Source organism: Oryctolagus cuniculus, chromosome 14, assembly GCF_964237555.1.
Source record: "Oryctolagus cuniculus chromosome 14, mOryCun1.1, whole genome shotgun sequence".
Classification (NCBI taxonomy): Eukaryota; Metazoa; Chordata; class Mammalia; order Lagomorpha; family Leporidae; genus Oryctolagus; species Oryctolagus cuniculus.
The window spans coordinates 97,612,210-97,626,537 of NC_091445.1; the positions used below are offsets into that span (position 1 = coordinate 97,612,210).

The 14,328-nt window shown below is 52.3% G+C and overlaps 1 protein-coding gene across 5 annotated transcripts in view; it reads right to left on the reverse strand.

Moving 5' to 3' along the window:
- Positions 1-14,328, reverse strand: part of PLEKHG4B (pleckstrin homology and RhoGEF domain containing G4B) — a 61,227-nt gene that overhangs the window by 20,398 nt on the left and 26,501 nt on the right. For 4 of the 5 annotated variants that reach the window (XM_017339229.3, XM_051829785.2, XM_008251397.4 and 1 more), the window contains exon 3: positions 1,850-2,996. In XM_017339229.3, coding sequence (XP_017194718.3) covers positions 1,850-2,996 — 1,147 coding nt within the window. Of the gene's footprint in view, positions 1-1,849; positions 2,997-4,256; positions 5,260-14,328 lie in introns of those variants that run through there. The other variant, XM_051829788.2, reaches the window with a different exon arrangement.

A 14,328-nucleotide genomic window follows, 5' to 3' on the forward strand; every position in this document is an offset into this window, starting at 1 on the left:
GGCCTCACTCTGCAACTCCCAGAGGGCAGGCAGCGGGCAGCCCATGCCTGCACACCAGACACAGGGGCTGAACCATATCACGGCTGTGGTCGGCAGCTCCCTGGCCAGGTCCAGAGCAGGGGGGATGGCCCAGCGGGACGTGGGGCCCCTGAGGCCTTCGGGACTGCACAGGAGCAGCCCACACTCTTTCTTCTGAGATCCCTGACTACTTCAGTGGCTTTCTCATTCCACCTGGGCCAGAAACACCCACACTTTCTCTTCTTTAAACAGGTGTGCTCTACACCTAACGCACACACCTGTTTTAGCTACTTAGCCGAGCAGAACGCCGCCACCAGCCGGTTTAGAATGGTTCCACGAGAGCCGCGAGCACCAGCTCTGTCTCGGCTCCCTCCTGTGTCTGGAGAGCCCCCTTATTCTGGGCACTTCGTATCAGAGGGATCGAACCCTGCATGGCCTCGTTTCTAGCTCCTTCACTCATACTTTTGGCTTCACCCATGACTGCGCTGTTCCTTGCAGGGTTGCTTTGGGAACTGTTATCTGTCTGCCTGGGGTTTCCTGGGTGTCAGTCACACAGTGCTTTTCTTTTTTCTTTCTTTTTAAAGATTTATTCACCTATTTGAAAGTCAGAGTTACAGAGAGGAAAGGCAGAGAGAGAGAGAAAGGTCTTCCATCCGATGGTTCGCTCCCCAATTGGCCACAACAGCTGGAGCTGCGCCGATCCGAAGCCAGGAGCTTCCTCTGGGTCTCTCACACAGGTGCAGGAGCCCAAGGACTTGGGTCATCTTCCACTGCTTTCCCAGGTCACAGCAGAGAGCTGGATCGGAAGCAGAGCAGCCAGGTCTTGAACCGGCGTCCATATGGGATGCCAGTGCTTCAGGCCAGTGCGTTAACCCGCTGTGCCACAGTGCCGGCCCCGCACACAGTGCTTTTCAAAGTGGACTTCATCACGCCTGTTCCAGTGTCTTCCAGAACACCCCACAGGCTACTGGTATTTGGGCCCAGAGGCTCCAGTTCTACAGTGAAGCCCAGGCTGCCCACGTGCGTGGGAAGTGCAGATGTCACTTTTACATGGGACTGCTCTCATCAGGCTGCTCCTGTGGGCTCTTCTTCAACTCAGTACAGAGCATGGGGCCATGGGAGGGGAAGCCTGAGGGTCTGGGTCTCTTATAAGCCAGGAGGTCAGGCGATTGGCCTAGCAGTTAAAACACCTGTGTTCCATACTGGATACCCAAGTCTGGCTCCTGACTCCAGCTTCCTGCTAATGCAGAACCTGGGAGGCAGTGATGGCCCAAGTAGTTGGGTTCCTGGTACTCAAATGGGAGACCTGGATTAAGATCCTGACTCCAGGCTTCAACCTAGCTCAGCCTCAGGCGCTGCAGATTGGGGGAGTATCTGTCCCTCAATAAAAAATTAAATTTTAAAAAACGCCAAAATCAGAGCAGATATCCACTGTGCTAATCAAGCCCTGACAACTCAGATACCATTTGTTGGATGAATGAATGATCTGAGACCACCTCCAAGGACAGGTACCCTTGTATGAGAAGAGGGAGAGGCCATGTGAAAACAGGAACAGAGGACAGAGGGACGCATCCACAAGTCATAGGACGCCTGCAGCTCCCAGAAGCTGGAAGAGGTAAAAAGAAGCCCGTGGAGCCCCCAGAGGGAGCACAGTCCTGCCCACCACAGGGCTGAACTCATCTCTACAGTGTAAGTCCATGTGAACATGGGGACAGGTTTCCTGTGAGCCAGGAAGCACCCAAATACCGACAAGGGGTGTGGGGGGGGCACTAACTTTCATCCTTGGTGCAGATGGGAGGGGAGAGGGAGGGAGAGGGAGCAGAGCACTGACCTTCCTCCTGGGTGCAGGTGGGAGCTGCAGCTGCAACATGAGATGGGCTGACAGAGCAGGCGTTTCTGGTTCCCACAGCGTGTCCTCCTGAGAGACCCCCAGAGCCCCTGCTCACTGCATGGTGGGAGGTCCTGTGGGCTGCAGGTTCTGTCCTCTGGGAGCTTCTGAGTGACCTGTCCCAGGACTGAGACCTCCTGGGACGGGTCCTCCCTGAGGCTCCTGAGCAGGTCCACCTCAGGGCAACTGTTTTCTCTTTGCTCAGGGTCTGTTGAGGGCTCCCTGTGGGGTCAGGAGATTCTCTCTGTGTTGGGCTGGTCATCATCCCAGCTTTAAGGTCCTTATTGCCAGTCAGGGACTCCTCGGAGCTGGGGCCAAGGGGCATAGGGTTCCTCAGGGCCTCCATGTACGATTTCCTGAACCACCGTCTGGCCTCTGCTCTCGCACGATCCCCCACCAGCTTCCTCCTGGCCTGCGGGCTGCTCAGGTCTCCAGGGCAGGTGGGGTGAGGAGTGTCCTGGTCTGTGGGGTCCAGGCCCCTATTGCTTTCAGGGGACTCCTGCCTGCCCTTCATCACACCTCTGTCGGCAGTTTTCCTGGGGCCATCCAAGTCAGCTCTTCTTAGGTAGGGCGGGTGCCCGGGCTGCTCACAGCCCAGATGCCCATGGTGGTGAGGCAGAGTCGTGCTGCTAGCCATGGCTCGTGCTGGCCCTGGGACCTCTGAGGTGCTGCCCAGCAGGGACTTCTCAGGCCCCACATGGCTGGGGCAGGTCTGCGGGATGGCTCCAGCGGGTAGAAAGACAGGGTCTGTGACACTGCTCCACGGGGTACGGTGAACGGCAGAGCCCGAGGTCAGAAGGCAGTTTTGCAAAGGGACACAGCCCCGGCCTGCATTCACCTGCTGCAGAAACTCTCCCGTGAAGACACAGCCATACATGGCCTCAGGGACGGTGACTTCCTCTGTGTTCCCCAGCGGGGAGAGGCATTTCAAGACCAGCCTGGCTGATTGCCTCTCGGCTGATGTAACCTGCAGGTAGAAGTCTCCAGGCCGGAGCCTGGCCTCGTGCAGGGATGCCAGCTGCACCACCACCTTCTCGTGGATGCACAGCGGCCAGCCTGGGTGGAGGAAGACAAGGCCAGCGTACCTTGCCTGGAAAAGAGAAGGAGGAGGTTAGCTGTGTGCCTCTGTAGGGGCCGGGGAAGGTGTGCATGAACATGACTGCGGTGTCAGCGAGTGAGCTCCCACAAGGAGGAGGTCACGCTGGGGAGCGGTCCTTGCACCTCAGCACACCAAACAAATCACACAGGTTTCTCTTTGGCTCAAATGCTATCTTAAAGTTCTCTCTGGAGGCTGGAGGCAGGCGGCAAGTGGGACGGGGAGGGGAGGAGGCCAAGCTGAGGGCACTTGGGAAGGGACGCTGCTCCTCCAGTGTTTACCCTGGGCCAGGGGGACCGGGAGAGGGTGCTGGGGTGCTGGAGCACCTCACTCCAGGGTCTTTCCTGGAAGCAGCACTTCCTGGGCCACTGGGCACTCCTCACTACCTCACTAGGTATTTATTGCCAGGGGCTGTCCTTCTCAGGTGTGGCTGAATCCCCTGTCTTACGTTAGTGGGATCAGGAGGGTGGAAGCGTTCTGAAGATGGTGTTGGGGTGGTTTTATACACAGAGAGGGACAGTTGCAGACTCCCATGCTCTGCCTGTCTCTCAACACACCATGTTCTTCGATCAGCTCGGGCTTGGCAAGGTCTTGGCAAGGTGGCCACTACTAGACCAGACCCCAGACCTTGCAACTCCAGAACTATGAGCCAAAAGAAACCTCTTTTCTTTATAAAGTAGCCTGCCATAGGCATTTCATCACAGTAACAAAAGGCTAATATTTATTTTCTCCAAATTTTGCTCTGATCAATTAAAATACTTTGGGTCTGGGGCCCTGCCTGGGTTTCAGATGCATCTGAGAGGGATCTGAGCATGCAAGGCCTGGGACAAGCTTCAGTCTGACATAAAATTCTGGTTAGTCTCAGGACCCAGGGCTGACCGGTCACCTCCTTCCTGTCTTGACCAATTTTGTGACAAGCTCATTTCATGCAGCATAAAGTCCCCATGGCATGTCCAAGTCCATCCACGCTGCAGCATGAGCCACAGCTCTCCTGATTAAGGGTACGCAGCATCTCATTTGGGTCGCCCCTTCATGGCATCTGGGTTGCTCTCCCTTTCAGCTACTGTAAATATGCTGCTGTGAATATGACACACAAATACATCACTGGGAGTCTGCGGTTTCTATTCTTCTGGATCTCCATCCAGAACAAGAAGTGCTGGATTGTATGGTATCCCTTTTGGTTGTGTGAAGAACAGTGTTCACAGCAGCTGTTCCACTTTATAACCACCCCAGTAGTGCACAAGGGTTCCTCACCAACACTCAAGTTATCCTCCTGGACGGGAAGTGGCGTCTACCTGGACAGGAAGTGGCATCTACCTGGATGGGGGTGGCATCCTCTTGGACAGGAAGTGGAGTCTACCTGGACAGGAAGTAGAGTCTACCTGGACAGGAAGTGGAGTCTACCTGGACAGGAAGTAGAGTCTACCTGGACAGGAAGTGGAGTCTACCTGGATGGGAAGTGGAGTCTACCTGGACGGGAAGTGGAGTCTACCTGGACGGGAAGTGGCATCTACCTGGATGGGGGTGGCATCCTCTTGGACAGGAAGTGGAGTCTACCTGGACGGGAAGTGGAGTCTACCTGGACAGGAAGTAGAGTCTACCTGGACAGGAAGTGGCATCTACCTGGATGGGGGTGGCATCCTCTTGGACAGGAAGTGGAGTCTACCTGGACAGGAAGTAGAGTCTACCTGGACAGGAAGTGGAGTCTACCTGGACAGGAAGTAGAGTCTACCTGGACGGGAAGTGGAGTCTACCTGGATAGGAAGTGGCGTCTACCTGGACAGGAAGTGGCATCTACCTGGATGGGGGTGGCATCCTCTTGGACAGGAAGTGGAGTCTACCTGGACAGGAAGTAGAGTCTACCTGGACAGGAAGTGGAGTCTACCTGGACAGGAAGTAGAGTCTACCTGGACAGGAAGTGGAGTCTACCTGGACGGGAAGTGGAGTCTACCTGGACGGGAAGTGGAGTCTACCTGGACGGGAAGTGGCATCTACCTGGATGGGAAGTGGAGTCTACCTGGACGGGAAGTGGAGTCTACCTGGACAGGAAGTGGAGTCTACCTGGACGGGAAGTGGCGTCTACCTGGATAGGAAGTGGCGTCTACCTGGACAGGAAGTGGCATCTACCTGGATGGGGGTGGCATCCTCTTGGACAGGAAGTGGAGTCTACCTGGACAGGAAGTAGAGTCTACCTGGACAGGAAGTGGAGTCTACCTGGACGGGAAGTGGAGTCTACCTGGACGGGAAGTGGCATCTACCTGGACGGGAAGTGGAGTCTACCTGGACGGGAAGTGGAGTCTACCTGGACAGGAAGTGGCATCTACCTGGATGGGGGTGGCATCCTCTTGGACAGGAAGTGGAGTCTACCTGGACAGGAAGTAGAGTCTACCTGGACAGGAAGTGGAGTCTACCTGGACGGGAAGTGGAGTCTACCTGGACGGGAAGTGGCATCTACCTGGATGGGAAGTGGAGTCTACCTGGACGGGAAGTGGAGTCTACCTGGACGGGAAGTGGCATCTACCTGGATGGGGGTGGCATCCTCTTGGACAGGAAGTGGAGTCTACCTGGATGGGAAGTGGAGTCTACCTGGACGGGAAGTGGAGTCTACCTGGACAGGAAGTAGAGTCTACCTGGACAGGAAGTGGCATCTACCTGGATGGGGGTGGCATCCTCTTGGACAGGAAGTGGAGTCTACCTGGACAGGAAGTAGAGTCTACCTGGATGGGGGTGGCATCCTCTTGGACAGGAAGTGGAGTCTACCTGGATGGGAAGTGGAGTCTACCTGGACGGGAAGTGGAGTCTACCTGGACGGGAAGTAGAGTCTACCTGGACAGGAAGTGGCATCTACCTGGATGGGGGTGGCATCCTCTTGGACAGGAAGTGGAGTCTACCTGGACAGGAAGTAGAGTCTACCTGGATGGGGGTGGCATCCTCTTGGACAGGAAGTGGAGTCTACCTGGATGGGAAGTGGAGTCTACCTGGACGGGAAGTGGAGTCTACCTGGACAGGAAGTAGAGTCTACCTGGACAGGAAGTGGCATCTACCTGGATGGGGGTGGCATCCTCTTGGACAGGAAGTGGAGTCTACCTGGACAGGAAGTAGAGTCTACCTGGACAGGAAGTGGAGTCTACCTGGACAGGAAGTAGAGTCTACCTGGACAGGAAGTGGAGTCTACCTGGACGGGAAGTGGAGTCTACCTGGATAGGAAGTGGCGTCTACCTGGACAGGAAGTGGCATCTACCTGGATGGGGGTGGCATCCTCTTGGACAGGAAGTGGAGTCTACCTGGACAGGAAGTAGAGTCTACCTAGACAGGAAGTGGAGTCTACCTGGACAGGAAGTAGAGTCTACCTGGACAGGAAGTGGAGTCTACCTGGATGGGAAGTGGAGTCTACCTGGACGGGAAGTGGAGTCTACCTGGACAGGAAGTGGAGTCTACCTGGATGGGGGTGGCATCCTCTTGGACAGGAAGTGGAGTCTACCTGGACAGGAAGTAGAGTCTACCTGGACAGGAAGTGGAGTCTACCTGGACAGGAAGTGGCGTCTACCTGGACAGGAAGTGGCATCTACCTGGATGGGGGTGGCATCCTCTTGGACAGGAAGTGGAGTCTACCTGGACAGGAAGTAGAGTCTACCTGGACAGGAAGTGGAGTCTACCTGGACAGGAAGTGGAGTCTACCTGGACGGGAAGTGGAGTCTACCTGGACGGGAAGTGGCGTCTACCTGGATAGGAAGTGGTGTCTACCTAGACAGGAAATGGCATCTACCTGGATGGGACGTGGTATCCTCTTGGATAGGAAGTGGCGTCTACCTGGATGGGAAGTGGCATCTACCTAGATGGGAAGTGGCGTCTACTTGGATGAGAAATGGAATCCACCTGGACTAAAAGTGACATCTATCAGAGGTTTTGATTTGCCTGTCCCGAGTGATTAGTGACAGTACCTTTCCAGGTGCTGATTGACACTGACTTATCTTCTTGGGAGAAATGTTAATCAAGTCCTTTGCCCACTGTATGAGCTGGACTATTCTGCCCCTGAAATTCTGGAGTTCTTCATATAGTCCTGGATACCTTGAGTTTATACATCATCAATGTAACCATCTTCCTAATACTTATTTCCTCTTCTACTACTATAAGTAACATTGTAATGCATATTATTAGGAATAGATTTGGACCTGCTGTGAGCTAAAGTTTCTGATTTAGAGTGGACAGTGAGAGAGAGAGACAGAGAGAAAGGTCTTCCTTTTCCATTGGTTCATCCCCCAATGGCCACTGCAGCCAGCACGCTGCGGCTGGCACACCGCGCTGATCCAAAGCCAGGAGCCAGGTGCTTCTCCTGGTCTCCCATGCGGGTGCAGGGCCCAAGCACTTGGGCCATCCTCCACTGCACTCCTGGGCCACAGCAGGGACTGGAAGAGGAGCAACCAGGACAGAATCTGGTGCCCCAACCGGGACTAGAACCTGGCGCCGTAGGCAGAGGCTTAGTCTAGTGAGTCACAGTGCCAGCCTTCTGCGAGTTCACTGCAACCATGACTTAAGGATGTTTTTGAAGCACAGGTTTTTTTAAAGATTTATTTATTTACTTGAAACTCAGTTACACACAGAGAGAGAAGGAGAAGCAGAGAGAAAGAGAGAGAGCGCCTCCATCAACTGGTTCACTCCCCAGTTGGCTGCAATGGCTGGAGCTGTGCCGATCCAAAGCCAGGAGCCAGGAGTTTCTTCTGGATCTCCCACACAGGTGCAAGGGCCCAAGGATTTGGGCCATCTTCTACTGCTTTCCCAGGCTACAGCAGAGAGCTGGATTGGAAGTGGAGCAGCAGAGACTTGAACCAGCGGCCATATGGGATGCCGGCACTGCAGGCAGTGGCTTCACCTGCTAAGCCACAGCGCTGGCCCCCACAAATTTTCTAGATGTTTCTGCCATCAAACTATTTGTGATGTCTCTCTGCTTAAGTCTGGAAAGTCAGTCCTTTCTTGTTGGGAAAGCAGGTTCCAATCTACCTGTATCTCTCTTTGATTCATATTTTTTTAAAAGATTTATTTATTTACTTATTTGAAAGAGTTACACAGAGAGAGAGAGGAGAGGCAGAGAGAGAGAGAGAGAGAGAGAGAGGTCTTCCATCTGATGGTTCACTCCCCAATTGGCTGCAATGGCCAGAACTGCGCTGATCCAAAGCCAGGAGCCAGGAGCTACCTCTGGGTCTCCCACGTGGGTGCAGGGGCCCAAGGACTTGGGCCATCTTCCACTGCTTTCCCAGGCCATAGCAGAGAGCTGGATTGGAATTGGAGCAGCCAGGAAACCAACCTGCACCCATATGGGATGCCAGTGCTTCAGGCCAGAGCTTTAACCTGCTGTGCCACAGTGCCAGCCACATTTTGGTTCATATTAAATTGGATTCATCTGGACTTCATTTGGTCTTAGGTGTGGGAGTCAGGGGAGGGGAGGATATCTATACTGATATTTTCCTGAGTGACTTATAGTGTGTTGGGTGACTGTTCAGCATACTCTTGAAACTTGTCCCAGGCCGGCACCACAGCTCACTAGGCTAATCCTCCGCCTGCGGCGCCGGCACCCTGGGTTCTTGTCCGTTTGGGGTGCCGGATTCTGTCCCGGTTGCTCCTCTGCCAGTCCAGCTCTCGGCTGTGGCCCGGGAAGGCAGTGGAGGATGGCCCAAGTGCTTGGGCCCTGCACCCCATGGGAGACCAGGAGGAAGCACCTGGCTTCTGGCTTCGGATAGGCGTGCTGCGTCAGCCATAGCAGCTATTTGGGGGGTGAACCAATGGAAGGAAGACCTTTCTCTTTGTCTCTCTCTCTCTCTGTCTAACTCTGCCTGAAAAAAGAAAGAAAGAAAGAAAGAAAGAAAGAAAGAAAGAAAGAAAGAAAGAAAGAAAGAAAGAAAGAAAGAAATTTGTCCTTGACCCACTGGTTTCTAGGCCGACTTTATACCATGCTGTGTTTTATATTCTACGCCTCCAGCTCTGAAAGGTCAGGATTGGCCATTGGTTGGCTAAGGCAGGCAAGAACGGTTATGCTAACCCTACATACTGTATTCTGACACTGGATATAGAAATACACGTTCACGACACCTATCTTGATGGGGATTGGAGGGAGAGACCCCTCTGAGGCCTGTTCCCCCTTGGATATTCCCTTTCAACCCCAGAGAGGGCTTCACAGCCCCACTGCCCCTTCAGAGAATGGCTCTCCACATGAAGCTCCTAACCAGGTTGCTGTGCAGCTCCTGTCTCCCGCCGGGATCACTCTGAAGAGTGCAGCAGACCCTGGAGACCCTGCTGTCTTTCCTGGATTCAACCACACTAATTCTAGGCTGTCTCAGAGTACCTAGAAAGTGGTGCAAGAATTTAAAGACATTAGGAAAGGAACAGGAAAGCAGGAGTCCAAGGAGCGTTCCTCAGGCAGGACGAAGGCAGTCAGTGCTGGAGGATTCACATGGGAACCACTGGAGCAGAGGACCATCTCCTGCCCACACTCAAGTCTGCAAGTTCAGGAACCAGGAAAAGAACAAGCTAAACTTGAAGCTGGCAGAAGGAAGGAAACAATACAGATTATAGGACAAATAAAACAGAAAAACAGTGAATTCAGAAATTCAAAAAATTCAAAGTTCAGAAAACCAAAAATATGGTTTTAGGAAAGGACAAAAAAAAAGAAAATGAAAAAATCCTTTAGCCAGATGGAAGGAAGGAAGGAAGGAAGGAAGAGGGGAAGGAAGGAAGGAAGGAAACTCATATTACTCAGAAACCAAAGTATGAACATTACTGCTGATTGCATAACATAAACAGGATTATGAGAAATTACTGTGAACAACTGTACACCAGTAAATTGGGTGAACCAGATACATTCCTGGAAACACAAAACTATAAAGACTAGAGCGTGAAGAAATAAAAAACATGAACAGACCTATCATTGGTAAAGAGATGGAATCAGTTATCAAAAATCTCCCAACAAAAAGAAGCCCTGGATCTGTAGGCGTTATGAGAAGAGAGAAACAGAACAGTATTCTCACAGATGCTGGGACTTTTTGACCCAGGAGCTCTTTAGAAGTAGGATACATAACTCCCACCTATTTTAGTTGTTTCTAGTTACTGGTTTTGTTAATGAGTTCTGACTTAATGTAACTTTGGCCAGAGAAAGTGTTCTGTGTGGTATCTGTTCCTAGACAATCACTGACACTTAAAAGATCACTACAGTGTGTATTCAATTTTGGAAGAGGTTTCACATAAACTTGCAATAAATGTGGGTTCTGCATTGTTGGGTGCAGTGTTGTATAAACGCCAAACAGGCCAAGTTTGTTGGCAGTGATGTTCTGATCTTTCAGGTTTTTTCTTGATTGTTCTCTCAGCTGCTGAGAGGGGAGATGAAATCCTCAGTCACATTTAGTGTGGCTTCAGGAACTTAGATGATCTGTTACTAGGTACCTTGCTGATAAACCGGGCCCTCATCATTATGAAATGTTTGGTGATACTCGTTGTCTTAAAACCCACTTTATCTGCCAGTAATACCATCACCCTCCCTTCTCACACTTGCAGTCTATCTTTCCTTTCCTTTCCTTCTGCACTCTGCCTGTCTTTATGTCTAAGGGACCTTTCTTACCACAGCCTTTGGCCAGTCTTGCCTCTCGTCTGGCAATCTCTGCCTTCTATGTGGAGTGTCTGACTCCTCTACGTCTGTGCGGTACAGCTACGGATGTGGCTGGATTAATTCTCTTCCTGCTATGTGTGTTGGTCAGGGTTCACCAGAAACAGAGCCAACTGGAGACAGATGTGGGATCTGAGAGGGTTTTGGGGACTGAGGCACCTGCGCAGGCTCTCTGCAAGTGGAAGCTCCAGGACCACGGAAGCCAGTGATGTCCTCCTCAGTGTCTGCAGGCTGTGGGGGCCACACTGAGTCCAGGGGTGCAGAACCTGGGGTTCTGCTTGCTCCCTACTGGCTCTCAGTGCACTGGAGGGCACCCCTACACTGGGTGCGGCTCTTCCTTGCTCAGTTCCCACCTCACACGCTTGTCTCTCCTGGGAGCCCTGCACAGACACAGAAGCGCTTCAGCAGCCCTCAACCCTGTCACCGCAGCCCCTAAAGCTGACCATCACAATAGCGTCCAGCTGTCCAGTTTAGCCCTTGTCTCTGTCTTCTTCCTTTTGTCCTCCCTTCTCTCGTCTGGATTCCACTTTATCTCTTCCACTGAATTTCTGGGTACACTTCCTTGTGTGACTTTCAGTGGTTATGCTCAAGATTACAATAGGCACTTGTAACGTACCACAGCCTTTCTTCTAGTAGTATTTTATTATTCAAAACAAGGTACTAAACTTTCAGTGCTGTGATTCAGTCCCTCCAACACTTGGTGCTCGCGTTGTTGCTGTGGCTTGAACAAGGTCTGAACACGTACTGGACACATGGCCGCCAGTGTGGCCGCAGTGAGAGGTGGTGGCCCTCTGAGAGGTGGGCCTGGTGCAATGGGGGTGGTGTCCTGAAAGGCAGTCAGGCAGTTCTCATGGGATCCCGGTGAATTCTCAAGAGAGGGCAGTGATGGAAGAGCAAGACTGGCCCCTTGCTCGTCTCTATGGCTTCTTGCCTGGCCTCCCTCATGGCCTTTCCCTCCCACACATGCTCCTTGTCGTGCTGTCAGCCATGAAGACCTCACCAGCACTGTGCCCTAGAAGCCTCCAAGATTGTGAATTAAACATTTTCTTTGTAAATCACTCAGCCTCTGGTGTTTTGTTATGGCAACAGAAAATAATGCCATTGTCACACGTTGCACTTCTATATTTGTTGAAAGTCTCATGGCCCAGGGCTGTGGTGGGCAAGGCTCACTCACACATTCAGTCGTCCCTGGATGTCATTTCCCGCAACTCTGGTGACCGCTTCCTGTATGGTGTCCTTGGGCTACTCTTGGATTTATCTGAGAATGTCATTGCGTTACTTCAGAAATGAAAGATATTTTTGCTGGGTATAGAATTCTAAGTTGGCCTCTTTCTTTCACCATTTTAAAGATGTCTTCCATCACCTGCTGGAGTCCACGCTGCTGATGAGTCATCCGCCGTTCTTCCTGCTGCCTCCTGTCTGCACTTGGCCTCTCTCCTCTGCCAGCTGTCAGATGGTCTTCTTGTGCAATGGGGAAGAACAAAAGCACAGAATATCCTGGCCCAAAAGTGTGCTCACAGCTTCACCCCAGGGGCCTGGCAGAGGGAACCAAGTGTGCTCACAAGTCTGCTTCACCTCCTGCTCGACCAACACCCCAGCCCTACTGACTTAGCCACAAAAGTCAGGCACACCTGGAAAGTCCCTCCCAACCCCACCCTACAAAACCCTCTCAGTTCCTGTGACTGATGACCTCTCTCAGGTTACTTCTCTGATAAACCTGTCCCAGCTGTGGTGTCAGCTCTCCATTTCCAACGCTTTCACTGCTGCGTTTTCCTAGCTCTGACATTCTGTTTAACTGCAATATATATCAATATTACTTTATTTGCAAAATTTCTCCTGTTCTGACTTTGATGAGCTTTGGATCTAGGGGCTGCTTTTTTCTTTTCTTTTTTTAAATTACAGTCATTCCCAACAATATGTCCTTAAATGCTTTTCTGCCCTTTTCTTTTTTCCCTGCCTGTCTACAAACCCAATTACACACAATTTAACTACTGATAGTCACACAGGCTGGACTTTGTTCATTTTTTCCACTGTTTTCTTTCTTTTTAAAGATTTATTTATTTATTTGAAAGGCAGAGTTATGGCGAGGCAGAGGCAAAGAGAGAGAAGTCTTCCATCAGCTGGTTCACTTCCCAAATGGCAGCAATGGCTGGAGCTGTGCCAATCTGAAGCCAGGAGCCAGGAGCTCTTCAGGGTCTCTTATGTGGGTGCAGGGGCCTACAGACTTGGGCCATCTTCTGCTGCTTTCCCAGGCCATAGCAAAGAGCTGGATTGGAAGTGGAGCAGCCAGGTGTGGGGAGCAGCCCGGACTGGACTGAGTTACTGGAATTAAGACTTTTTTTTTTTTTTTTGACAGGCAGAGTGTACAGTGAGAGAGAGACAGAGAGAAAGGTCTTCCTTTGCCGTTGGTTCACCCTCCAATGGCCGCCGCGGCCAGCGCGCTGCGGCCGGCGCACCGCACTGATCCGATGGCAGGAGCCAGGAGCCAGGTGCTTTTCCTGGTCTCCCATGGGGTGCAGGGCCCAAACACCTGGGCCATCCTCCACTGCACTCCCTGGCCACAGCAGAGAGCTGGCCTGGAAGAGGGGCAACCGTGACAGAATCCGGCGCCCTGACCGGGACTAGAACCCGGTGTGCCGGTGCCGCTAGGCGGAGGATTAGCCTAGTGAGCCACAGCGCCAGCTGGAATTAAGACTTATTCTATGCATCTGCTCTCCCACAATATGGCGCTGGGAGAGAAGTAAACAGCTTCCGCACAGCTGCCTCCAGTTCAACCAATAAACTGTAGGACTTGCTCCTGATTGGAGAGCAGCGTACTCGGCGTGTGGGCAGCCGAGTTAGGATTGGCGGAGGAGGACTATAAAGGAGGAGAGAGACGGCATGCACCAGGAACATCTAAGGGGAACATCTAGCTGAAGGAACACCTGTGCAGCCCCGGAGAAAGCCGGCCGGCGGTGTGCCGCTCCCCTGCGGAAGTGGGGAATGTGGCCAGGGGGAACTGCCCTTCCACGGAGGTGGAAGGGATGGTAGCCAACCCGGGAAGAACCAGCAGCAAACCCGGGGAGGGCCGAGCAGACGAAAGAACAACGCAGGGTCCTGTGTCGTTCCTCCAGGAAGAGGGGGAGCGACATAATGGTGCCGTGACTCGGATATGAAGCCTAGGCAGGGCTTAGTGTCGTTCCTCCACGAAGAGGGGGAGCGACATAATGGTGCCGTGACTCGGATAGGAAGCCTAGGCAGGGCTTAGTGTCGTTCCTCCATGAAGACGGGGAGCGACATAATGGTGCCGTGACTCGGATAGGAAGCCTAGGCAGGGCTTAGTGTCGTTCCTCCACGAAGAGGGGGAGCGACAGCCAGGACTTGAACTGATGCCCGTATGGGACGCTGGCACCACAGGCAGTGGCTATACCAGCTATGTCACAGAGCCAGCCCCTCAACTGTGTTTTTTTTTTTTTTTATCTCTTTACTTCCATTGAGATGATTTCTTTTTGGCATGTCTTCAGATTCATGAATTCTTTAATTGCGTCCAAACTACATTAATTCCATCCAGTTTCTTTCTTTCCTTTTTTTTTTTTTTTTTTGATTTACTTATTTGAGAGGGAGAGACAGAAAGAGATCTTCCATCTGCTAGTTCACCCCTCAACTGTGTGCACAGCCAGGCCTGGGCCCAGCCAA